The sequence below is a fragment of the Bacillus rossius genome, chromosome 12 (genome assembly GCF_032445375.1).
Source record: "Bacillus rossius redtenbacheri isolate Brsri chromosome 12, Brsri_v3, whole genome shotgun sequence".
Classification (NCBI taxonomy): Eukaryota; Metazoa; Arthropoda; class Insecta; order Phasmatodea; family Bacillidae; genus Bacillus; species Bacillus rossius.
The window spans coordinates 16,910,472-16,933,637 of NC_086339.1; the positions used below are offsets into that span (position 1 = coordinate 16,910,472).

At 36.9% G+C, this 23,166-nt stretch overlaps 1 protein-coding gene across 10 annotated transcripts in view; it reads right to left on the reverse strand.

Annotated features, from left to right (window-relative positions):
* The window catches only part of LOC134537616 (vinculin), a 53,322-nt gene extending 33,732 nt beyond the window's left edge, over nt 1-19,590 (reverse strand). For 2 of the 10 annotated variants that reach the window (XM_063378261.1, XM_063378257.1), the window contains exons 1-11: nt 19,233-19,589; nt 16,174-16,281; nt 15,794-15,939; nt 13,411-13,606; nt 11,789-11,933; nt 10,749-10,948; nt 8,585-8,773; nt 6,034-6,252; nt 3,134-3,270; nt 2,322-2,452; nt 1,211-1,362 (exon numbers count right to left, since the gene is read on the reverse strand). In XM_063378261.1, the coding sequence (XP_063234331.1) occupies nt 1,211-1,362; nt 2,322-2,452; nt 3,134-3,270; nt 6,034-6,252; nt 8,585-8,773; nt 10,749-10,948; nt 11,789-11,933; nt 13,411-13,606; nt 15,794-15,939; nt 16,174-16,281; nt 19,233-19,289 (1,680 nt within the window). In that variant the 5' untranslated portion in view covers nt 19,290-19,589. Of the gene's footprint in view, nt 1-1,210; nt 1,363-2,321; nt 2,453-3,133; nt 3,271-6,033; nt 6,253-8,584; nt 8,774-10,748; nt 10,949-11,788; nt 11,934-13,410; nt 13,607-15,793; nt 15,940-16,173; nt 16,282-19,232 lie in introns of all 10 variants that reach the window. The other 8 variants (XM_063378259.1, XM_063378260.1, XM_063378262.1 and 5 more) reach the window with 8 other exon arrangements.
* Between the last annotated feature and the right edge of the window lie 3,576 nt (nt 19,591-23,166).

Sequence of the window (23,166 nt, forward strand, 5' to 3'; positions counted from 1 at the left end):
CACATCGCTCACGGCCAAATGCTCCACCGATCTGCGCTGCGGTTGCTAGAGGTATAGAAAACTGGGAAAATAGGGAAAAGTCAGGGGAATTAAAATGGTCAGGAAATACTGCAAAAGTTAAGGAAATCACTAATTATTTCTGTAATTTTTTTTTCTTGTAACAGCAAAATTAAACAGAAAATACTATATTTCCACCAACATTTAGGCGCATACAAAACTCCTCAAACTTTACTACTCAAGATATTTGGTTTATTTTCCTTCTCGTGAAAATCTGGTCTTTTTATTGTAAATACAAACGGGATAAATATATTTCCGACTTTGAAATGCATGCAACTGCTCCAGGATCGAACACAGGAGGCAGCCACATGCAGCCAAACGAGCCTTAGGTCGAAAATTTGGGATTCACTGCATATTATTTTATTTATTTATTTATTTATTTATTTAAAATTGTGACATGTCTACCAACAGCTAAGGCCATAGTGGTAGACACCATACATATATACAAAGAGGTTACAAAGACACATGGACAAACATAATACAAACTGGACAACAAAAAAAAAATGGGAAATACATAATACAAAAAAAAAAAAAAAATATATATATATATATATATATATATATATAATACAAATATCACGGAAACTAAAATACAATGAAGTCAAAAAATATAATAAAATATTAGAAGTTAGATAAGATGTTCTTAAGGCAAATTTTTTTGTTGGTTTGATCAAAATGATTAACAAGTTTGTTGTAATTAGAAATCAATCTATATAGTATATGTCTCACAAGTTAAGTTTTCTACTGAACCACATCATAACGCACTCAAATTATGTATCAAGTATCATACACAAGAGTTATATAATTTTCTTATCATTATTATTAGCTAAGGGATTTTTCCCGTAAATCTAATACGAAAGCTCAGTTGCATTAGATGTTGGGCCATAATTTCCCCTCTGAAATATAATTGGTGTTTATAATCGATATTATTTTTCTTTCAGAAAGACCACAACGGTAATAATACTTTAAAAAGACATCATTTTATGATCTTAGAAAAAACAACAAAAATTATATATATACACACCCCCACCCCCACCCCCACCCACACACCCACCCAAACACACACCTATATATTTGTAATTATTGACAGTAAATAAACGTTGAGAAGCAGCCGAGCTCCCGGGCAACGTGCACAGGGCCCGACGCGGGGTACCTGGGACGCGGACGTGAGCAGCGCCTCTGCCAGCTTCTTGTTGCCCCCGCTGCCGCCGGCGGCCACCATGCGGGCCGTCTTGGAGGCCCGGCCCGAGAAGTGCTGCAGCTGCTGGGCCTTGTCCACGAAGTTCTGCTCCCGCCCGGGCGTGCCTGCCACACAGCCGACCGCGGGTCTCCCAGTGTCACACAAACAATTCTTTACATTACATAAATCATTTCACATCCAATTCCACGTTTCAAACAAAATTATTTTGGAAGTGAAACTTCTTTGCTGACGACACAAAAAAATTCCGATCGCATGAGGGGAATAGTTAGGTGGGTGGCGAGAGGAGACAGCAGGGTAAAAACTTCTTTGGGCGTGATGGGGAGTAAAATTCCAAGGATTTAGAATTTTGTCTCGGTTTCTATGTAGTTAAGTGCTTAAACTTACCAAAACTCTCAATACCCAAACAAATAACAGGAACAAATCAAACAGGTGATTATTTGAAATTTGAAGTAAAGTTTTTAAATTACTGTGACATGAAGCTAAAGTGAACTAATATATAATTATTTTTAAGATTAAATTAATGTACTAAAAGGCATGGCTTGTATTTAAAACATAAAAAAAAAACTAAAACTTCTTCTTAGTGCTATTTATTTCCCTTTTCTTAAAATTATCTAAATATGAAAAGAGATGTCCACATGAGGGCCCCTCCTCCCACACCCCCAAAGTAGTTGTAAGAAATTTAATACAAAATTTTCACAAAACATTGTTGTGAAAATTTTCCTTAAGCATAAAAGGGACAGGGAAGACCGAGAATAGGTACTTGGCCAAAGAGCTATTATAGTTGAGGTTTAAATTGCAGAAGAAAGAGTACCTGAGTTACAAGCTCTCTTTTTTATCTTATCACATTTTTTCCCCTGTAATATTTGACTTAAATAATATAATGTATTCCTCAAAAATTTGTATATTACACCTACAATTATTTTAAATGTGCCTCGACTTCAAAAAGTTTGAGAACCACGGTAATAGAGCCCAGACATAAAATTGCACTGACTGGTCTAAAACTGTACCTAGCACATCGAACTTTGGAATCCTCTGAAACTAAAAATGAAATAAGTAAATTTACCTTCAAGAACGTGGACAGCATCAGTGAACTGTTTCAAGGGCGTTGAAATGTCGATGAAATCCTCGACCACACGGTTCACAACAGCGTTTTGGATGCGATCTTTCAGATCATACAGTTTCTGAGACAGCGCCCTGTGGAACATGTATTACCATAATTAATAGTGCAGCATTGTACAGCAACCACTATTACATAAGAGGGATTAAACTCCTTTAAGTCTGTATAAAAAAAAGAGAGTGGCCGTTTCGTGGCAACGGCCACAAATATATATTTTTATCGTCTTAAAATTCAGTGCAAACACAGAGAAAATACATGTTGTGGCTCTTTAAAAATTTGGAGAATCTTTTTGGCTAATATTTGGCTCATCTCACTCAAACGTCTGCTGACCCCTGGGTTAGGGGAACAAAGCTTGTGAATGCAATCACTATGCCATTTTATTTTACTTAAAATTACACATGCTCTTTAGTACTTCACCAATCACACCCACAGCTGCTACTCGGGAGCAAAGCAACGCACACACTACTCAACACTTTTCCTCGGATTGGATGTGTGACCCAGGGACCTACATCAAGTTGGAACGGTGGGTCTCTAACAGAGGTGACCAATTAAATTCATGGTGGGGTTGAACTAGGAATTTTTTTTTTTAAAGTGGGAAATGCATCGGAAGTTTCCACGAGACGGTGGATTTTATGGGTTTCTCTGGATTCTCCTTTCACCTGTTAATTCATATTATAAACCCCTCTCCTCCAACTGTTTCTTAGTAACTCCATCCTTGACGAAACATTAAGTGCTAATTCATTTCTTTGTTCAGTTACCGGGCAATCTCCTGGGCCTGCGGGGTGTTGCCGAGCCCGCGGCGACACAGGTCGTTCAGCTGGCGGGACAAGATGTCCACCTCGTCGCACAGCCCCAGGATCTCCGCCTTGTGGACTCCGGGCAGACCGTCTGCCACCTGGCACATCGGGTCCACGCGTCAGAACAGCACGCACCCACCGTCTCACCCGCAGACTAGTGACAGAGCTGCGCGGCGAGACACTTGTGGCCGCAACACCAAACAACTTATCCACCAACCGAACTGTCGAAAACAAGTGGAATGGCTAGATTTATTTTTAACCTATTTTAATTTTCAAAACGGAAAAGTATGGAATTTTTTTATTTTTTATAATTCTGTTTTGTAATACTTACTCCAACCAAACATTGTAATGCTGACATATTGCAATTTTACAATAAAGTAATTTGTAATAAGTTAGTCAAAAACAGATACATTCTAAACAAATAAATGATAGACCATCTAATAGTTTAAAGTGACTCACTAGTTAATGCACAATTAAAGAAGTTAAATTAATTTTTTTTTACATACATAGGTACTATGGTACAAATTTTGTATGGAAATAATGAAATTCCTTGAATTTCATTATTCAGTTTGCATTTTGGTACTACATATATGGTATATATTAACTTGCATTGCTGTGTTCACGGAGTATTGACCTGTGTTTCGGGTCATTTCGGTTTTATCGTAATCCACCATATAATCTTGTCCCTTGTCATAGCAGACACTGCTGACATATTTTCAAGGTTATAAAATGTTGTAGCATTTTGTCTCAGTTTCAATGTAGTAAGTACTTAAACTTACCAAAACTTTCAATACCCAAATAAATAACAGGAACAAATCAAACAGGTAATTATTTGAAATTTGAAGTAAAGTTTTTAAATTACTGTGACATGAAGCTAAAGTGAACTAATATATAATTATTTTTAAGATTAAATTAATGTACTAAAAGGCATTGCTTGTATTTAAAACATAAAAAAAAAAAAAAAAACTAAAACTTCTTCTAAGTGCTATTTATTTCCCTTTTCTTAACATTATCTAAATATGAAAAGAGATGTCCACATGAGGGCCCCTCCTCCCACACTCTCAAAGTAGTTGTAACTGATGATTTTTATTAGTTAAGGTTACACTTAAAAACCTATATTTAGGTTTTTTTCCTACATAGCAAATGTTACACAATAATACTGGTCTCCATGCTTACATTCACAATCTAGAATGCTTTTCCATTTGCATTATCAAACAAATCATAGTGACAGATGAACTACATCCCAAATAGCCCAATAAGTCAGGAATTCCAACTAGGAAATTTGTGTTAATTAAAACTAAACTACTGACCTTCTTTTGATCCTTTCAAAATTCAGCAATATTTGAAACAAAAACAAATATATGAAATATGATAACAAACACAAAAAACATTTCCACATATACTGTGTGTGTGTGTGTGTGTTTTTGTGTGTGTGTGTGTGTGTGTGTGTATATATATATATATATATTTTTTTAAAATGCAAATTGTGTAATTATTGTTGGTTCACTGTTTTATTTACAAAAAAAACTATTCATAGAAATTATAGAGGGGTCTACATACAAATCACATCTTATGTTTTTTTTAGCACACTTAACACTAATCTATTTCTTTAACCTATAACTAAGCTTAAAATATCATAAAAATATCCATTACGTATTATTTTCAGTATATATTTTACACCAAGAACTAACTACTATCCGAGCCAAATAACTTGGCGGCTAAGCTTTCTGGTTTCTTGTGATTGGTCCCCGGAGCTGTGTTGACTATCGTAGTTTACGATCTTGACAGTTCAACTGTGTACAGACTGTTACAAAAATAGTCTGCAGATCGTCTAGAAAGTTTCCTGTAGAAATACAGAATTTTTGCCTACCAAGACTTTTGGCACGGACAGTATTAACATTATTAAGTGTTAGCCTTTTTCAAACTACCCTGTATTTTTGTAGCACCAAAGCAATGCTGTACCAATTAAATGAAATGCAAGTCAAAACTAGCCCTAACCCAAAGTCTTTCATCCCCCATTTTCGCCACCACTACACTTGAATAAAACAAGTCACAAGCATTCAGCAATGAAAAAAAAAATGGGGACTGTACATATTATTCAGCTGAAATCGATTCACAATGGCTTATGAACTACAGCCATTAAATATGTTTCCCTTTATGATCGCTGTCTTTTTTTGCAACTCGCCTCTAAAAAAAAATGTGCATAAATCACCCTGACAGAAAGTGGCATCAGAAAAATCTGTTAGTAAATGTGATATAAATCAACTAATTTAAATAATTTTTAATTTATGCGTTTTTGAATTGTGGTGTTTTGACCCAATAAAATATTTTTTTATCATAAACTCAAGACAAAAAAAGTTTGGGGTCGCATTACGTTCAGAGTCGCAATGATTTAGGGTAAACACGGTACCACTGTACTGTATATTAAATTTCTTTAGTCTTGTTTCACGTTACAAATAAACTTATAATACGAAACCCCGGACACAGCAGTTTAGCATGTAATTTTTTTTTTAATAACGCCCGAGCGTGATAAAAAAAAAGTTTGCTTTTTCAAATTTAACAAAAACTTTCTAGATGCGAATCACACACTCACACATGTATACTTCCCGCGGCCGCCGCTAGAATTCGCTGCCTGAGTAGCAACCGTCGCTTGCCGTCATTCATGGATAGCAGCACGGAACAGCAGGAAAATTTAATATATTGATGTTTGATGACCGGCACGGCCGAGCGGCCGAGGTCCGGATACCCACATAGCCGAGCGGCCGAGGTCCGGATACCCACACGGCCGAGCGGCCGAGGTCCGGAGACCCACACGGCCGAGCGGCCGAGGTCCGGAGACCCACACGGCCGGGCAGACCCACCTTCTTGCCCTCGTGCACGATGAGCGCGATGGCCTGCTGGCCCAGGCCCTTGTCGTCGCGGTCAGGGTTGTCCAGCCAGCGGCGGGCCTGCTCCAGCCGGCCCGACACGGTGTGCGCTGGCTGCTGGACGCCGGACTTCTCCACGTTCTGCACGGCCCTGTTCACCAGCCCGTGCAGGTCCCTCAGCTTCTCCTGGATGCCGCGCGACAGCGCCTCCGCCTGGGGACCAGCGCAGTCGCACTTAATATAATTTTAAGTAATACTGACAAGAAAAGAAAATATTTCAAAAGTATTTTTTAATACATTCTAAAATATTTTACTACAATTATTTTAGTAGCATATATATATATATATGTATGTATTTCCTGCTACGGGGTTCCGGGTGTGGAGCCTGAGCCAGTATCCACCAACCGGGATTCTGACGTCACGGTTGCCATATTTGATGATCTTGATCTTTCACTCTGACCTTGACCCCGGCGGCTATCGTGGATTCCTACAACTTGGATGATTCTGCCATTATGAGTCATAAAGTCACGTCCGCCTTTTTATTTTCCGCCATTTCGGATTATAGAATTTTCCACCATTTTGAATTATGACATCACCGATGCAAATTTCTTTACGACCACCAACTTGAAAAACCGTAATTATTATCCCTAACATTCAGGAATAATTTTTAAATTTAGAAAAAAAAATTATATAAATAAAATTCAAAGAAAACTTTAATTAAAAACGTCATTACGTCATGGAGTCCGAGTCCTCGGTTCGAAGCCGGTGAGAGAAACTTAAAAATGGCGATGGATCCTACCTTAACGGAGGCCACCAATGGACTGAACACCCACCACCAATATTCAGGAATATATTACGTCAGCCAGTATAACGTGAGTCGCCGTGCTCGCACCAACACGGAGCCTCCCAGAGCAGTTGCGGTACACAGACGTGTAACCGGTTCATGAAACGGATACGTTTCTCTAGAACACAGGCTCTTTCCCGGCGAGAGTCACTGAATAGGTACTGCTTGGCACACAGTGTGACTTATTAAAGGCATGACCAGGACCGCACGTGCGTGCATGCGTCCATTGTGTACAGTACGTACATCAGCTGATTATGTAGGTTCAAGGTCTTTGTGATCTAGTTCTGTATTTGTCTTGAATACTTTTATAACAGCCTCTGATATTTAGTTATTTTATTTTACTCTTAGATTTTTTTAAAAAAAATTATTTTATAACGGTATTCCCACGTGTTCATTTATCTGCAAGTTTTTATTACGTTTATAGAACACTGGGTATTGGTTCGGTAAAAGAAAGGATGAGAGACAAATGCGTGACATTGCGGCACCAAATTTTTGGACAGTTTATCAGTTACCGAGATGTTCTGGTGGTTTCTGTATGTATTCCACAATATGAAAAAAATTAAGTTTTTTTTTTTAAATTCCATGGAAAGCTGTAAATTTATCAGGTTCTTTTGCCAACCACTCAGAAAGAGCTTTGTGATTTGTATGTTTGGTTTCTTACAGAAACATCCAGATGCGAGGGTAATGTATTTTGTGTGGTATTGTGTCCTTGTACGTAAGAACGGTGTTGCGGTTCGTCAGTGAAGTCGCTTAGCTGCATGGCTGTAGACAGTTGCGTAGCCTTGTCAGTTGTTCAAGTACAATGACGAAAGGACATGCAGGGCGGCGACTCTCACAAATCATATGAGCATTTAGATGCGGACAATTTAACATCTGAAGCCAGGGTCACGTCGCAGTAGGTTTAAACTTTCAACTATAAATTTAGGCCCCAGACATGCAGCGCAGGGCCAAAGGTGAACAGTTGGTCCACCGAGATGTAGTTCACTTTGCTCGTACCTAGACGACGAGTTCGCTAGGGATTTTATTTCGTAAAGGCACACGACTGTGAGGAGCAACCGGCAAAAGTGAAAAGTTATTTTTATGTCCGGCGACATCATGGAATCGTGAAACAGACATGTAATTTTGACGGTCGAGAAGAAAAAATTTCAAATTTTTATTTCAGACACTTTTATCCGAAAACAACCATTAACGGTCTAAGGTAAATCAACATCCGTAGAAAAAAAAAAAGATTAAAACCGAAAACGCGCAACATCCAAGTAAACATATTTTACAAGTTTTTTTTTTATGTGCAAGGAATGATCATTGTCTTAAGCGGGCATGATTGTGACTTGTCACAATATATATGTACATGTGAACACTGATATGTAAAATGTATGTATGTGTATGTGTGTATATATATATATTACTGGTAAGAAACTGTGTGCCTACCATTAAAGGCTTTGTCCTGTTAGTTGGCATGTTACAATTAGAAATAAATAAATAACAAAAAAATAAAATTAACAAATAATCAAATTATTTATATATATATATATATATATATATATATATATATATATATATATATATATAAAAGATGTAATATGAAATTAAAAAATATATATATATATATAATGGCATGATGAATATTTTAAAAGTAAGGCCAGCATAAACAGGTAAACCGGCTAGGAGCAGCCGAGGAGCAGCCGAGGAGCGCGACGGTACCTGGGGCGTGGCCCCCTTCTCGTCCTGCCGCAGCTCGCACAGGGCGTCCGTCATGGTGGTAACGTCGCCGCACAGCTTGCGGATGGCCTCCGCGTCGTGCGGGAGGGAGCGCTCCGCCACCTTCAGGGCGTGGCCGACGATCTGGCGCACCGACTTCTCCCCCACTCCGCCCCGCAGCGCCAGCGGGTCCTGTGCAGACAGAGACCACCGGCGATCACGGCCGGACCCTTCCCTTACACACATTTATAGACAGAATAAGAAAATTACACCACCTTACCCACATACAGGGGCGTAACCAGGGGGGGGGGGGGTTAGGGGGTTCAAACCCATTCCCCCCCCCCCCCCCCTTAGCACCAAATCTTTAATTAATTTCTTATTCATCACTCAAACAAATTTCATATTAAAATTAATAAAATTTTTCACCACTACAATATTTGAATTTAAGTACCGAAAACTGCTAAAATTGCACTATTATACACCAAAAATCCTAATTTTCCCCGGGGGAGAATCCCCGGACCCGCCACTTTAATATGGGGGGGGGGGAAACATGCTTCATACACAGAAGCGGCAGGGATTGTGTTTTTTGCAAGAAGTCTGTATTTATGATGGTTTATACTCGTACAAACTTGTCATGTCAGTTTTAGGTATTAAATAACACATGTATATATATATATATATATATATATATATATATATATATATATGTGTATATATATATGTATATGTATGTATATATATATATGTGTGTATATATATGTATATATATGTATATATATATGTATATATATGTATATATATATATATATATATATGTATATATATGTATATATATATATATATATATTTATTTATGACTTGTTTTAACGAAAACGCCAATCATCTTAAAATAACGTATTAAATAAAACCCAACTATAAAATTTTTGGTTTTTTTTTTCTCAAGCAAAATCATTACTTAGCTTTCTATGAGTAAATGTGTAACTGCTAAAAGTCTACCAATCTCCGAGATTTTAATGTACACAATTTTTTTTTATACTCAATCGAAAAGAAAACTTACTCATAAAAAAAAAAATGTTTTAATGGTTAGTCTGAACCCCTCCCTCCCCCCCAGAAAACCCTAGCTACGGCCCTGCACGGGCAGTTGTGTTTCCCGACAGGGTGGGGGGGGGGGGGGGGTGATTATCTCTCCCATAAAACTCTCAGAACTATTTCATTAATTAAAAGAAGGAAAAAACACTGATTTCATAACGTCTTGCATAAAGATAGCCTCTTAAGGATCTATTATTTTTTAAAATTTTGACTTCTATTTTAAACCAAACCCTCCAATGAACCGCTTTCCCCAGAATTCAAAGTTGGTTCCACCACTAGGCCACAGGGAACAACTAAACACTGAAACACCAACTGTACTTCTTACTTGTCAGAACACAGTGGTTGAGTGATAAGGCTAAGTGAGAGCTGGTGGGTTTTGTCGGGGCACTTACGTTCCCTCGCCGATTCATTCCATCAGTATTCCATCCTTATGTTACCACTCTTCATTGTCCCCAATGACCCAGATTTCAACGAGACGTTGAGAACTAATTCATTCGTTCTTTCGAAACACGATTTAATTTCTTGGGCAGGTTTATAATGAAAAAGTTGAAAAAGAGAAGAAAAAGCTAGGGTAGAATATACTTTTCTAAAAACCTAGAAAATGAATTATAAACATAATATGTAATCTTGTGGAAAATTTTAATTGTCTTCAGTGCACAGAATTTTTAAGCCATGTTTTATGCAATGCATCAGCCAATTTGATTTTTAAATTTTGTGATGAAATTTCAACTTGAATAATTAGGGACGAAAAATAAAAATTCCTCAAAAAAAATGTAGTATTAAAAAATTAAAATTAAAAATGAAAAGGCCGTAATGTAAATTACTAATCGCTGAAACACCATGGCCAAATTTTTTTTCTGTGTGTGATAAACTGATGATAATATTTGAACATTAAAATACCACTCTAATGTATTATAACTTGATAAATTATAAATGGGTCACATATTCTAAACACAAGAAATCAATGGCTCAGATTCAACTTGGCGTATTTTAAAGCATTTATCCCCCAGTGGCGAGAGTAAAACATCGAACAACGCATCTCTGCAAGCGGAGTGGGAGCGTGCGGGAATCCCCCCACCTCGAGCCAGTCGTGTGCGGTCCTGATCTTCCCCTCGATCGCGTTGTGCGTCTTCTTCATGACGGTGAGGTTGTCCGCGTCCCACTCCTCCTCGTCGTACGTCGTCAGCTGCAGCACTCGTATGATCTCGTTGATCTCGTCCGTCATGCGCTGGGACAGGTAGTTCCTGTTCTCTGCCGCCTCGTCCACGCCTTTACCCCCTGTCGCATGCCGACCCAATCGATCACACAGTGGCTACAGTTTCAACTACGGCATGAAACCACGCATGTTTCCCATATCTTTTGGAGGAATTAAGAAATTGTTTATAGTGTGTCTCGTACTTAGATTGCAGTACAGAGTAAATGGGTCAAAATAATTTTAAAAAAATTTCTCAACATTATTAAGTCGTGTCTAAAAACTTTTGTGCTCTATGGGGTGTATCTGGCAACGGAGCCCACTGAAACAAGGACAGCACTAAAGGAAATAATCTTGCATTGGAAAGAGAAAATAAACCCCACTAAAATGAACACTGCAATTTAAGGATGAGACATAACTATACCTGGAGACCTAGCCCATTAACAAGGATAGGGTTTCACATGTTAAATACTTTTCGCGCTTGTCAGCCATGATGGCAAAAAAAAACTGCATAAGTCCAAAATTTTTTCATAATAATCCTTGTATTGAATTTTTTGATAAACCTCACCTTGTAATCAACGAACTTAAGGGCATATTGATAATCAACCAAAAAAACGTAGAAACACCAATATAGTGATTCTTGCCATGAGAGCCATTACACACTATTTTAAACTTAAAAGTTGAGTACTAAAATGACCAACATAATTTATTTTTGATGGCGAGACTGTAGTAAAACCAAATAGGTATAAAAATAATTTACGATGCTCAAATTTATATTTAATAAACAGATGACCTTTGTTATAATTTTTTCGGCCCCTTAAAACACACAGCCACAAAACTTGAATCAACAATTACTACATATTCCACAAACATATGAAGCGATACAAAATATCAGTCGTGTGTGTAAGCTGTGTTGTAACACCAACCTTGGCCAATGATGTGTATGAAGATCTTCATGCTGCAGATGAGTATCGGTGCGAGCGTCTTCACCTGGTCGAGGCATCGAACCAGGATCTCCCTGTGGACCTGGTGGGTCAGCTCCTTCTCCCTGGCAGTGACCTCCCGCGACACCTGACCCCACACGGCACACGGCACGTGAGACGGACACGGCAGACACCGTCCGCTGGATTGGTGGCCGGCCACTTTTCCAGAATGGCCACGTGGGACACTTCCGGACAACTCGAGAGACGCGACATGATTTGCCAACGACGAAACCACTAGGGTTTGATGAAACTGAGTTTTGTGAAGCAAATCTTTAAAATTGAAATTTGAATGTATGAAAACAGTAAAAAATTTAGTTTTTAAATCTTTTTTAATACTAAGTACTAACACAGTTTAGAAAATAGGCAATTCATTAAATGTATAAAGGATTTTTTTTGCAGAAAAAATACTTATTTTTTGCACAAAAAAGGTTAATTATGATAACAGTATTTGTATACTATACATAAAAAAAAATACTACATGATTATTACAAAACTGAACAAGGTTGTAACCTTCATGTCTACAAACTCTGGCTTTTATATAGTAAAACTAAAAAAGGTTGTCAATAGTGCTTAGCACAAGGCAGAGATACTATTGGAACTGATCTACACAAATTTTTTCATTGCTGTGAAGTTGGCTACTAGTTAGCGTTGCGCACAATTAACAATCTTTAATGCATGCGAAAGCCAAATTATGTAAACATGAGGGTTAGAAGCCAGTTCAGGATGGCATTTAATTGTACATTCCTCTATTCCTAATACTCAAGAGATCACAAGAATGGTAATAGCCTTAATAAATATACAATTGTGGCTCGATTAACCAAGGTTCCATCTAGTGGAGAGTTACAAGAAAATGGAATGCATAAAAACCTTCTACAAGAAAAAAAATTGGTTGTCTGTAAAGTCAGTGTACGGACGATAGTTTAATGTGACAATGTTATAACAAAACATTGATGAAATGATTACATGCTTTTATGAATAAAATTGAATCATTTTTATTGAATTATCACTATTTTGTATGGATACAAAGAATGAGTGAAATGAAATCTACAATTTAATTGATAAATTTACTTTCATTTGCACTCATTAATTCAAACATGTTTATTACTTTTAACGAAGAGATTATTTTAACTATAACTTTTGTACACGTTTGCTATTTAACTTCTTCCAATCTGTGTTATTCTGTTAAGGATAGCATGATGATAGGAAAAATAAGAAATGGATGGGAGTGTTTCAGTTTAATATGCCTCAAAAAAGTCAAATCGATGGTTGTTCCAATCGAGTGGAAGAGAGATAGATGCGACGCAAGCGTACCATGAGCGTAACGGGACACTTTTTTGTGCGTGCAGCCGGCGTTCATTGATTTATTAGACGTCACATCGAAAACCCTCAGATGTGCCAACACTTAGATAAGTCACAGTTTATCAATCTTGTGTATGCCAACATCCATTATGTGTTGTGTAGATTAAACTATAACTAACCATACAAACTAAGATCAGGGCCATGAACCGAACCGAGACAAGCGAGACAAGCGTCATCGAAAGTAGCAGAGAGGCTGCTGCACCGACCTTGCTGAGGCAGGGGCTGAGGTCCTTGAGGAACTGCACCAGGTCCTCCATGGTCTCGATGACCTCGGCCACGGCCAGGTAGTCCAGCACGCGCTTGCACTCCCGGATGATCTTGCGCACCTCCGACTCGTCGAAGCACAGCAGCAGCGAGGACGTGCCTTGCAGGATGCCCCGCGAGCCCTCGATCAGCTTCTTCCTGCAAGGGGGGGGGGGGGGGGGAGCACTTCACACGTCGCGTTGCCCTTTCCACGTGCGCACTCTTTAAACCAGCTCCCTCCCTTGCATCTCATTTTTTTTTCTCTCGTGTGATTAGCTTTCAAAGTCACATTTTTTTTTAACATATCTAGGGCATACAAATTACATAGGAGAAAGAAACTAATAATCCATACTGAAAAATTTTCATGTTTGAATTCCATTTTATGTACATTGGCTACTTACTCAATGGTAAAACTGAACGTTTAAAAAAAATTCATTTGATTTTTATTGAATGTCAAAGTTATCGAACAGGTCTCTAAAAAGTTCCACATCTCAGGAGAGTTAAAAATTTCCTATGAAATAACTCCCAACCACATCATCAAGTCGCAAGTGGGACTAAATTTAAATCTAAAAAGTTTCAATTCTGTTAAAATAGTGTAAGTTAAAGCAGTATGTTAGGATAAAAAATCATTAATTGCAAACATTACCTCCTTAGTTAGGTAAAATAAAATGTAGCAAAATACAGGTAATTGCACTTTTTTTTCCTCAGTGAAATGTAATTTTTCACAACCAGAAGAGAAATCTTTAGCTAGAATGAGACTATTCATAAATTTATGTTACAACCTGCCAGAGCCTTGTTTATTCATAATTGATGAGTTACGTTCTGTAGTTGTTTTGCTGGTGCCCTCAATGTACAGAAATGTACACATTTGTGTTGAGTAGACAGTACAATGCACCAGATGAAAATTTCTTGGGTGCAATGTTAAAGATACATGATTTCTAGAATTGTTAATGTTTATTTGACCACTTTCCCTTGACTACTGGCACCATTAATGTTCAATTTTGGGACTTTCCCATGATTTCCAGCACCATTAATGTTTATTTTAGGACTTTACCATGACTTCTAGCACCATTAATGCTTATTTCAAGACTTTTTCATGACTTTTGTGACACCTCTTCAGTTGTGATAACTTTTTGTGAGTTTCATGACCTGTAGACACCCTGTATACTTAACAAACAAATTTCAACTTTTCAGTATTGTTACAATGGCTGATCATGCTTATCCCTGGGGAAAACCCGCTGCGACCCAGGTAATGCCAATTCCGCTCCCTTTCCCAGCGCCTTTCCAAACAGTCCTGGTGCCTTACAGGGCAGAATGTCCCAGGTATACGAGACGACGCCAACCTCCGATGACCGAGTGACAGAGGTTTGTGAGAGCAGTGAAGTGAAGAGGGCGAGTGACCCCTTGTGACAGCAGGCGACAGCAACGGACTTCGTGTGTGAAGATAGGTGCATCAGGACCCGAAGCATCTGGGACTGTGTTGTGTGCGCGGCGGATGAGTGAGAAGTGGGAAGCAGCGTGTTTAGACCGAGATGCACAGCAAAAAAAAAAATGAGCAGTAAAAAGAGCCACTGTCGAGACCTTTCCAGTGGGGAGAGTAAACTGTGGACTTGATGAAAGAGTAATTAATTTGTGAACAGATATTTAAAATTTTGTAATTTAATAAATAGTGTAATTAATAGCTAATCAATAAAACTGTACATAATTAATTTGGCTATCCTTTTCGAACCTGTTTTTCCATTCGTAACAGTACCTATTATGACTTAATTAATCTCCCCACAATACTTAAATTATTATACCAACACTTTCTCCTGAGTTTCATGTGGACTGTTGCCAAACGAAGAAAGAATGTCTCATGGCCTTATCAGTGATGTGGTCGGTACCCAACTTATCAGAACAGGAAAAAAAAAACCAGATGGGTAAAACCACATTACTTTCCTTCCTGCGTAGCACTCATTCCATAAACTTGCTCTACACTTACTCATTTTCACTAGAATTTCTTTCTGTTTCATATTTTTTTATGACATACTGTTACGCACAGAGGCTAAGGGGGATGAGCTTCCAAGGTTATCGTGAGCTCCGAGCCACTCGGGTACCAAATCCATGCTTATAAATTTGAGTCGTGCCGGAGTGCTAGGATGGAACCCAGGACCCTGATGCTGTAAAAAATCACTGTCTCAAATTCAGTTTATATTTTGTACTTAGTAATTCTGTAATTTCAGTTGATTAAAATTATACTTTCTTGATTTAAGAAGAAAATACAGTTTTTATGACTGCCATTCCTCGAAGAGGGTACGCTAGGTAACATTGCGCTGGTCGTCAGCCAATCGAAGCCAGCCCGCTCACCTCGCTGGACTACTGTAAGGGTCCACCTTCAACATGGCAGACGCCTCTTCCAGGAGCTTCGACGCCCCTTCCACTCGCACCAAGGCTGCCGGCATGTCCTGCTTCAAGATGGCGTCGTCACTGCTGTTGATGGTCTCACGACCAACCTGTCATCGCGAGTGTACAGCATTAATTACTGCCGCGATCTGAGCGCAGCTATTTTTCAAACGATGGAAGAAACAAAAAATAGTTATAAAAAAAAGGCCGGACATGAAATCAGGAACATAAATAGTTCAAAAAACAATTAAAATATTTTATTATGATGAAAACTTAATTTTTTTTTTCCATTTCATTGAGTTAAACTAAAAACAATGACTGTTCGCGTGGAGCATCGACACTACCTTGACAAGATTGGTGACAGCCCGACTGACGGCCATGACCGGCCGCTCCAAGTCGGGCATAGCGTTGCCATCCTCGGCTTCTTCATGGAGTATGACGAGCCTGGAAACCTGCAAGGATCACTCACGTACAGTTCTCGACATATCGCACAGAGCCACCATCTTTCAAGTATAACAACTCTGAAGTCAAAATGATCTATGATGAACGGTTTCATGTGTGATTAAGGACTCAACACATACAAATCATGTAAGAAACTGCAGTAATCAAATACAGCCGTGTGCAGGTATGTATAAAGCATGTGTGGTAAATGAGAGTGCGGCCAAGCGTATGCAAGTAACCAGAAACATTTTTGAACATCCTCTGTAAGCTTGTTATATGCAATTGTGATGGTCAAACGTAAACATTATGGTCTGATAATACATCACTGTATTTACATCTCAATGGATAAATAATATTGAATTTTTCATTCTTCTAATGTTTCAAATTACCATGTAAATATTGGGAGAAGGACCGGCATTTATAAGACTTTTTTTCTCCAAATTATATACGGAATAATTCATGTGAGTAGAGGTAGCTCAGAGTGAATAATCCTGTAAAAAAATTTACAATATATTTTTTATAGGTACTAACAAAAATTGACTGGCCTAAATTAGATCAGTACAGTACCTATAATAAACTCTGCGTTGTACTTGGGTGAGTGACATTTTCTCTGCAGAAACAGACTGTCCTGGCAGTAACCATTAAAAATCAGTGATTTGACATGCAGAAGGTTCACGGCCAAGATGTTAATCACGATTGGTTCTGGAAGCCACGTGGTTCAGTTCAGTTTCAAACGGCCTGCACAGGACTAATCGCTGGAACGATGCAGTTTGCCACAGCCTTCAAAGACCGCCTCCTCGCTCGTGACTAATCGCTGTGTACGCTGCGGACGCACCACGCTACAGCTATCCCAGGACTGACGGCATGCTGTCCACTTTCTCGCTTCGTCCTTGTATATTTCCGTACCTGCCTTGGCTCTGTTCCCTTCTCTTGTCACCACCATTACCTCACCTCATCATTTTTTACACACATTTTTTTTTCCAAACCTGCTGTTGGCACTGTAGCAGACTCAGCTTTTCAAGGGGGGGGGGGGAGAGAGAGATAAAAGGAGTGTTTAGAGTAGTATGGAACACCTTCAAATTAAATGGAGAGTCCAATACTTCTCAAAAGTTTATTTCAACATATTTTTAACATCTTAAAAAGTGATCAAAAAAACTATGGTTTCATCTAAATGTTTAGAAAATAAAGTTTTAAAAAATTACACAGAGTAGCATTAACAAATGAAAAACAAAATATTTCAACAGACTTCACGGGTCAGGTGAGGCCTGGAGTAAATTTATTTTTTGTTTTAACTTTCCAGTTTTCTGTATTAAAGTTCTAGGGAGGTTATGAGGGGATAACCACCATCCCTCCCCCCCCCCCATAGGACTGCCGCTGTCTTGGGTTCAAACCATCACCTAAATGCAATGGGGCAATTGTAAATTGCTGGAGGAAATACAGTTTTGTAGGCTCTTCAACAAAAATATGTTTATTTAGCATTAAAACACATAACGTATAATTCCTGGAACACTTTTAAAGATTGAAAAAAAAACTTAATAATAAAACAGATTATGAAGTATAAATTTCTTTTACAGCTACTCCCTACATGCAAACTTTTTAAGTGATGTCTACAAAATTTTTAAAAAAAATGTTGAAATGTCACATTTTTCTATATTCAGCTAGTAAACTAAAATAATTTTATTTTTTGTTGATTTGATAACGGTAACTAATTAAATGGATTACCCTGCAGATGATTTAAATTCGATAACTAATGGCTACTTCACAATATAAGTTAAAGTAACTTATTTTTGGTTAAAAATTTTCAAAGAAAATTTTTTAATTTTTAGTTAAATGTTAAAATTCTCAACAATATTGACCTTCAAGTAGCAAAATTAATTTATTTGAAAGAAGAAATTTTTAAAACAACATAAAACAGCCAGTAGCATTGATTTTTAAACACCGAAGGTTTAAATTCTCTATATGTATTTAGTCCTTAACTGTAGGTATGTCCTAAAAATTACAAATTTGACTATGAAAGATTATGCAAAAGCAAAACCATACTAATAAGTATAAACTCCCTTCTTTTTTTATGCTTATAGGCTGATTCAGAGCAGGTTGGGTAACTACTGACTTAACAAGAATGGATTGTAGGATTAATTATAGATTTCCTTGCCTTTCAAAAGATTGACAACAATAAAGGGGGAATTGTTCTCCCCCATGAAGTTAAGGAAATTTTTTACCATTAAAATACTTAAAGCCAGACTGTTTAAGGGAATGAGGATAATACTATTTGAAAGATGGATACAAGAAATAAAATTCATCTTTTGGAACCTTTGGGTACAGAAGTTGCAAAGGTACAGGCCACGTGAATAAAGCCTTAATTTACAACATTAAATGGCCCTCTGAGTGTGTGAATGAGAAACGGGGTAGGGCCTTTGAAAAGTATATAAATATTTATTTAAAATTAACTTTTTTAAGAGGCAATTTACAATTTGATTAGAGGGTCCATTTAGATATAAAGGTATTTTTATTACCATAAAAAATGCCTTTACTTTTAAGTGAATGTAAGTGACAAATATACGGTACATAAGTCTCCTTAGTTCAAGTCAATGGAACTCGAATACGGGCACGGAGTTAGGAGAATACTACACGGGTTTAGACATTCCTATATTAGGTAATGTTGCTACCGAGTATGTGACGTCATTGAGCAGCTGATGCCGCGTACTCCCATTCCTGACGTATCATTATCACGTGACGGTAACACCAACACGATTTGTCAAAAATGCAGACACGCCCATTTATTTCGAATTGAAAGTTTGTTCGGGTTAGTGATCACAATTTACTAAATCATAAAAATTACACACTTCAGTAATTATTTATACTTTGAAATTACGTCAAAAACAATTTTTTCATTAATTATTTCTGTCTTTCTTTTGACAGTAGCATTGTTCATTTAAAAGTAAACAGCGACGAAGTAATTTACCTGCTGAGCTACAGGCTCCAAAATACTCTCGATGGTCTTCGTGTGAAACACAGGCATTGTTAGACACTTGTCAACAACCTAAAATGATTTCACAGACCAAATCGCGAAGCACATTAAATTCAAAACCGAACGCCGACAAACGTTTACATCCACTAACTGCTCGCTAAGAACACCACATTATTCAGACTAAAATTAGCAATTGTGATGGCTGAAGTGACGCTCGCACCATCTCGCGAGAACTTTAGGAAGCTGTAGAGGTCAAACGTAGGCAGCTAGGCATTCTGTGGTAACTGGTGACAACTGACAAGTGGGCGAGCGCCACTAAAAGTGCGTAGGATAAAAATGTGAACGTTGGCGTTAAATCCTTGTTACAAAAAACTTTTACTTGCGTTAACAGTCTCTTTGCTCTGGATTCTGTACAAGCTTCTTGCCGTGACAAATAATGTAAATATATATATATTTTTTAAACTTCGAAGTTAACACTAACTTTATAAATAAAAAAAAATGTATTACGCGCGGTACGTCTTGAATCATTTGACTAATTGTTATTGCAGCTAATTTGCGATCTTCCTAATGATCCGTTATTCAATTAGAAACGAAAATGTACAAAAAAAAAAAGGGGGGGAAATGCTATTCTGTAGCCGAACCATTTTTTATTTTTGCAGTACTGATGTGCACTACACGTGCTATAGAATAACTCTTCGTTCGTCTTTCTTACGTTTTGGCCCTTTGTATAAATTTGCTTCGTATGTTCCATTCCTCTCCCATCTTTGCAATTTAATTTTTGGTAGCTATTTATAGGTTATGTATCAGGATTGGCTGATTTAAACCACATTAGTTTTAATACAGTTTAAACCAAGTGGTTTTTATATGAACTCAATTTTTTAAGTAATGTATTTTTGAATAGAATATCTTAATTTTGTTTAATGAAATCTAATTCCACTCTAATAACAAAAGTTTGCTCCATGTTGCTTGACACACACTAATCAAGACCTTATCATTTAAATTTTCTGAATAAGTTGTAACTTATACCCAAATAAATACTCTTCCAAAATTAAATTGGTGTAAAAAAGGAGGAAATAGATAAATTTATTATTAAAAAAATTCCTACCAGAGAAAACCTACCAGCTGTTTCCCACTTTGGGAAATTTCACATATCAACCTCACCAGGATTAAAACCATAATTGCTGTAGTGAGCAGTAATGATCTGACCCACCAAATACAGGTGATTGACAGTAAAAAACCACGTTTGGTATCACCTTGGTGCTTATAAGCGAGTCATGCCGGGAGGTACCTAGTGTAGAACAAACGACCCTTTTCAAATGAGTACAATGCCTCAGCGATCACTGCCACCATGGACCCACTGCATACTTACCTTTAAGTACTAAAATGTTTTAAATGCTGACTTTTAATAAATAAGTAGTGTTACAACTGTTACACATAAAAAAAATATTAAATACCTTTAATTATAATTTTAAACATGATTAGTATCAGAAATGTACGCAGAAATTAGAATTTTAAATAAATGAAACTATACATGTTCAAAAAAATAATTATACTTTATAAAATGTTTTCCATTAAAAACAAAACAAATAATGTTAATGTCTGAAATCTTTGGGGAAAAAAGTGATTAATTTAGCTCGAATATTAATTTTTATATATTTTTTGTAACATATACTATCAAATTATTAACATATATCATTGCAAAATTTGAAAACCAACTTAGTTCAAATCTATCTCTCCTTCTTAAGTGAGTTTACCTGTATATGCAGCAAGGTGCAGAGATTTTATTATTTATTTCGGAATAATTCAAGCAAAATGTCACCAAATGACCTTCAGTTAGAATTGTAAGTGATATCAATGTTGCCCATTGATTATAAAAAATGTTTGCCTAAAAAACTTGATTCAGAGAATCTTTTTTCCTTCGTATTTCCTCCGTTTAAGTAAACCACCGGAAAGAAAATGAAAAGGAAAAAAATACATCACAATTTGTGTTGATAACCAAATGATGCAGAAATGAGAAGCACCATATGCATTACTGAAATCAACTAATTAATTCTCTTCAGGAAGAGATAATTGAGTTTGCAAAAATTTTTAGTAAAGTCAAGCTTGAGAAGTTGCAAAAGGAATTTTTGTAGAGTATTAAAATAAATAATGCTATAATACTGTGGTCCAAAATAAATAACGCATGTAGAAACGTAACTAGTACAGATTACATTATGGTATGTAATTTGTTTACCATTATCAATGGAACTTAACCGGACAAATTAACAAAATAAATGTTAACCGAGTCTAGGTTTAGCACTGTTTTGCCTAATTTACAAATGTATTAAATAGTTTGATAATTCAGTAGGAGAGTAGCTTCTGGAAAATAAGAGGAATAATAACTCAATTGAATCATTAATTATATACAATATATCTAAGTATTAATTACTATTAAAAATATATTATTAATGTAACTAACCTCTCTCTTACAAACATTAAACTTCAGTTGTTATTCATCTAACTTCTCAGAATTTGTAAGGCTTTCACTATTTAAATAACCTTAAAAAACCTTTTAAATTTGTAGTTGTGTTAAAAACTGTGTTTAAAATTAAACTTACTGAAATGAAAAGTGTAAAAACAACTTGGGACAGGATTTTGCATTTACTTCCGTCATTTTCTGGTTAGCAACGATATGTTCCTCTTAAAAAAATGAATAAACTTAGGCATTTTTTCAATCATATCACGTATTTAAAAAATTGAATTAATTCAATTTTAAATGTTTAACAGTTCTCTCAAAAACAAACAGTAAGTCATTCAACATTTTGAATAGATAATCAAAGATACAAACATACAGTACAAGACATATCACTTTCGGTTTTACTACACTCATTCCAAACATCAATACTATTTATTGAAACTGTTGTAGAAAAAATATACATGTGAAACATTAAAATATTTTCTTTTCAATGTTTTTTTGCTGTGTTCACAAATTAAATGATGGGATACACGTGTTCTGGGTACATATTGTAATTATGTAAAATACACCATACTTGAATAAAACTCAGTGAATACGAAGTTTTACTGTAAAGTGATTGCATGCAAGCTGCACATGTCAAATATGTATACAGTCTCGTCCCGTCAAGAACAATGAACTTGACTCTCGAGCCGAGTCGAGATGAAGCTATTTGCTCGACTCGGCTTGAGTTTTCGAAACTTGGCCCATCTCTCGACGATATCATTTAAGTGTAGCACAATAATATATATGTGTGTGTGTCCGTATTTTCACCTTGCAGCCATCACAACTACCCACCAGAGAGCACTGGTGTTTGTGTGTGGTAGTAACCTCGAGTCTCCCATCATGCACTATGATGATATCATGTCGATAGCTGTGGTGGTGTACGAGATATGGTGGGTGAAAGCGGCCAATCTCCGGAATTTTCATACATTTCGACTAAAGCGTTCTGCAAAATTTTCGGAATCTCCTAAATGTTTTGGAATTTCTCCAGTATGATTGTGTGTGTGTGGGGGGGGGGGGGAGGGGGGGGGGGAGGTTGCAAGTTCACCACTGGCTCCCAACAGCTACCACCGACCACACCTCATTGAATGTATTAGAATGTTCTCGAATGCATTAGAATAAACTGGCCACAGAACAAAAACCATCGATCACCAAACACCTGTCATTGAAGGTATTACAATGAGTGAGAATGTACCAGAATGTTCTCAAATATACTACTAGAATGAACTGGACTGGAATTAACTGCACTGATGAACCAAAAACAAACCCAACAAAGCAGTGTGTCCTCAGCTAGTAATCATATAAAATGTATTTCCAATGAATATATTTTATTATAATATTTTTTAACTAGTATCCAAAACAATGTTACCATATTTAATCATTTCCATGCTAACGGAAAACACTTTTCATGTGGTTACATAAAGGAGAAACTAA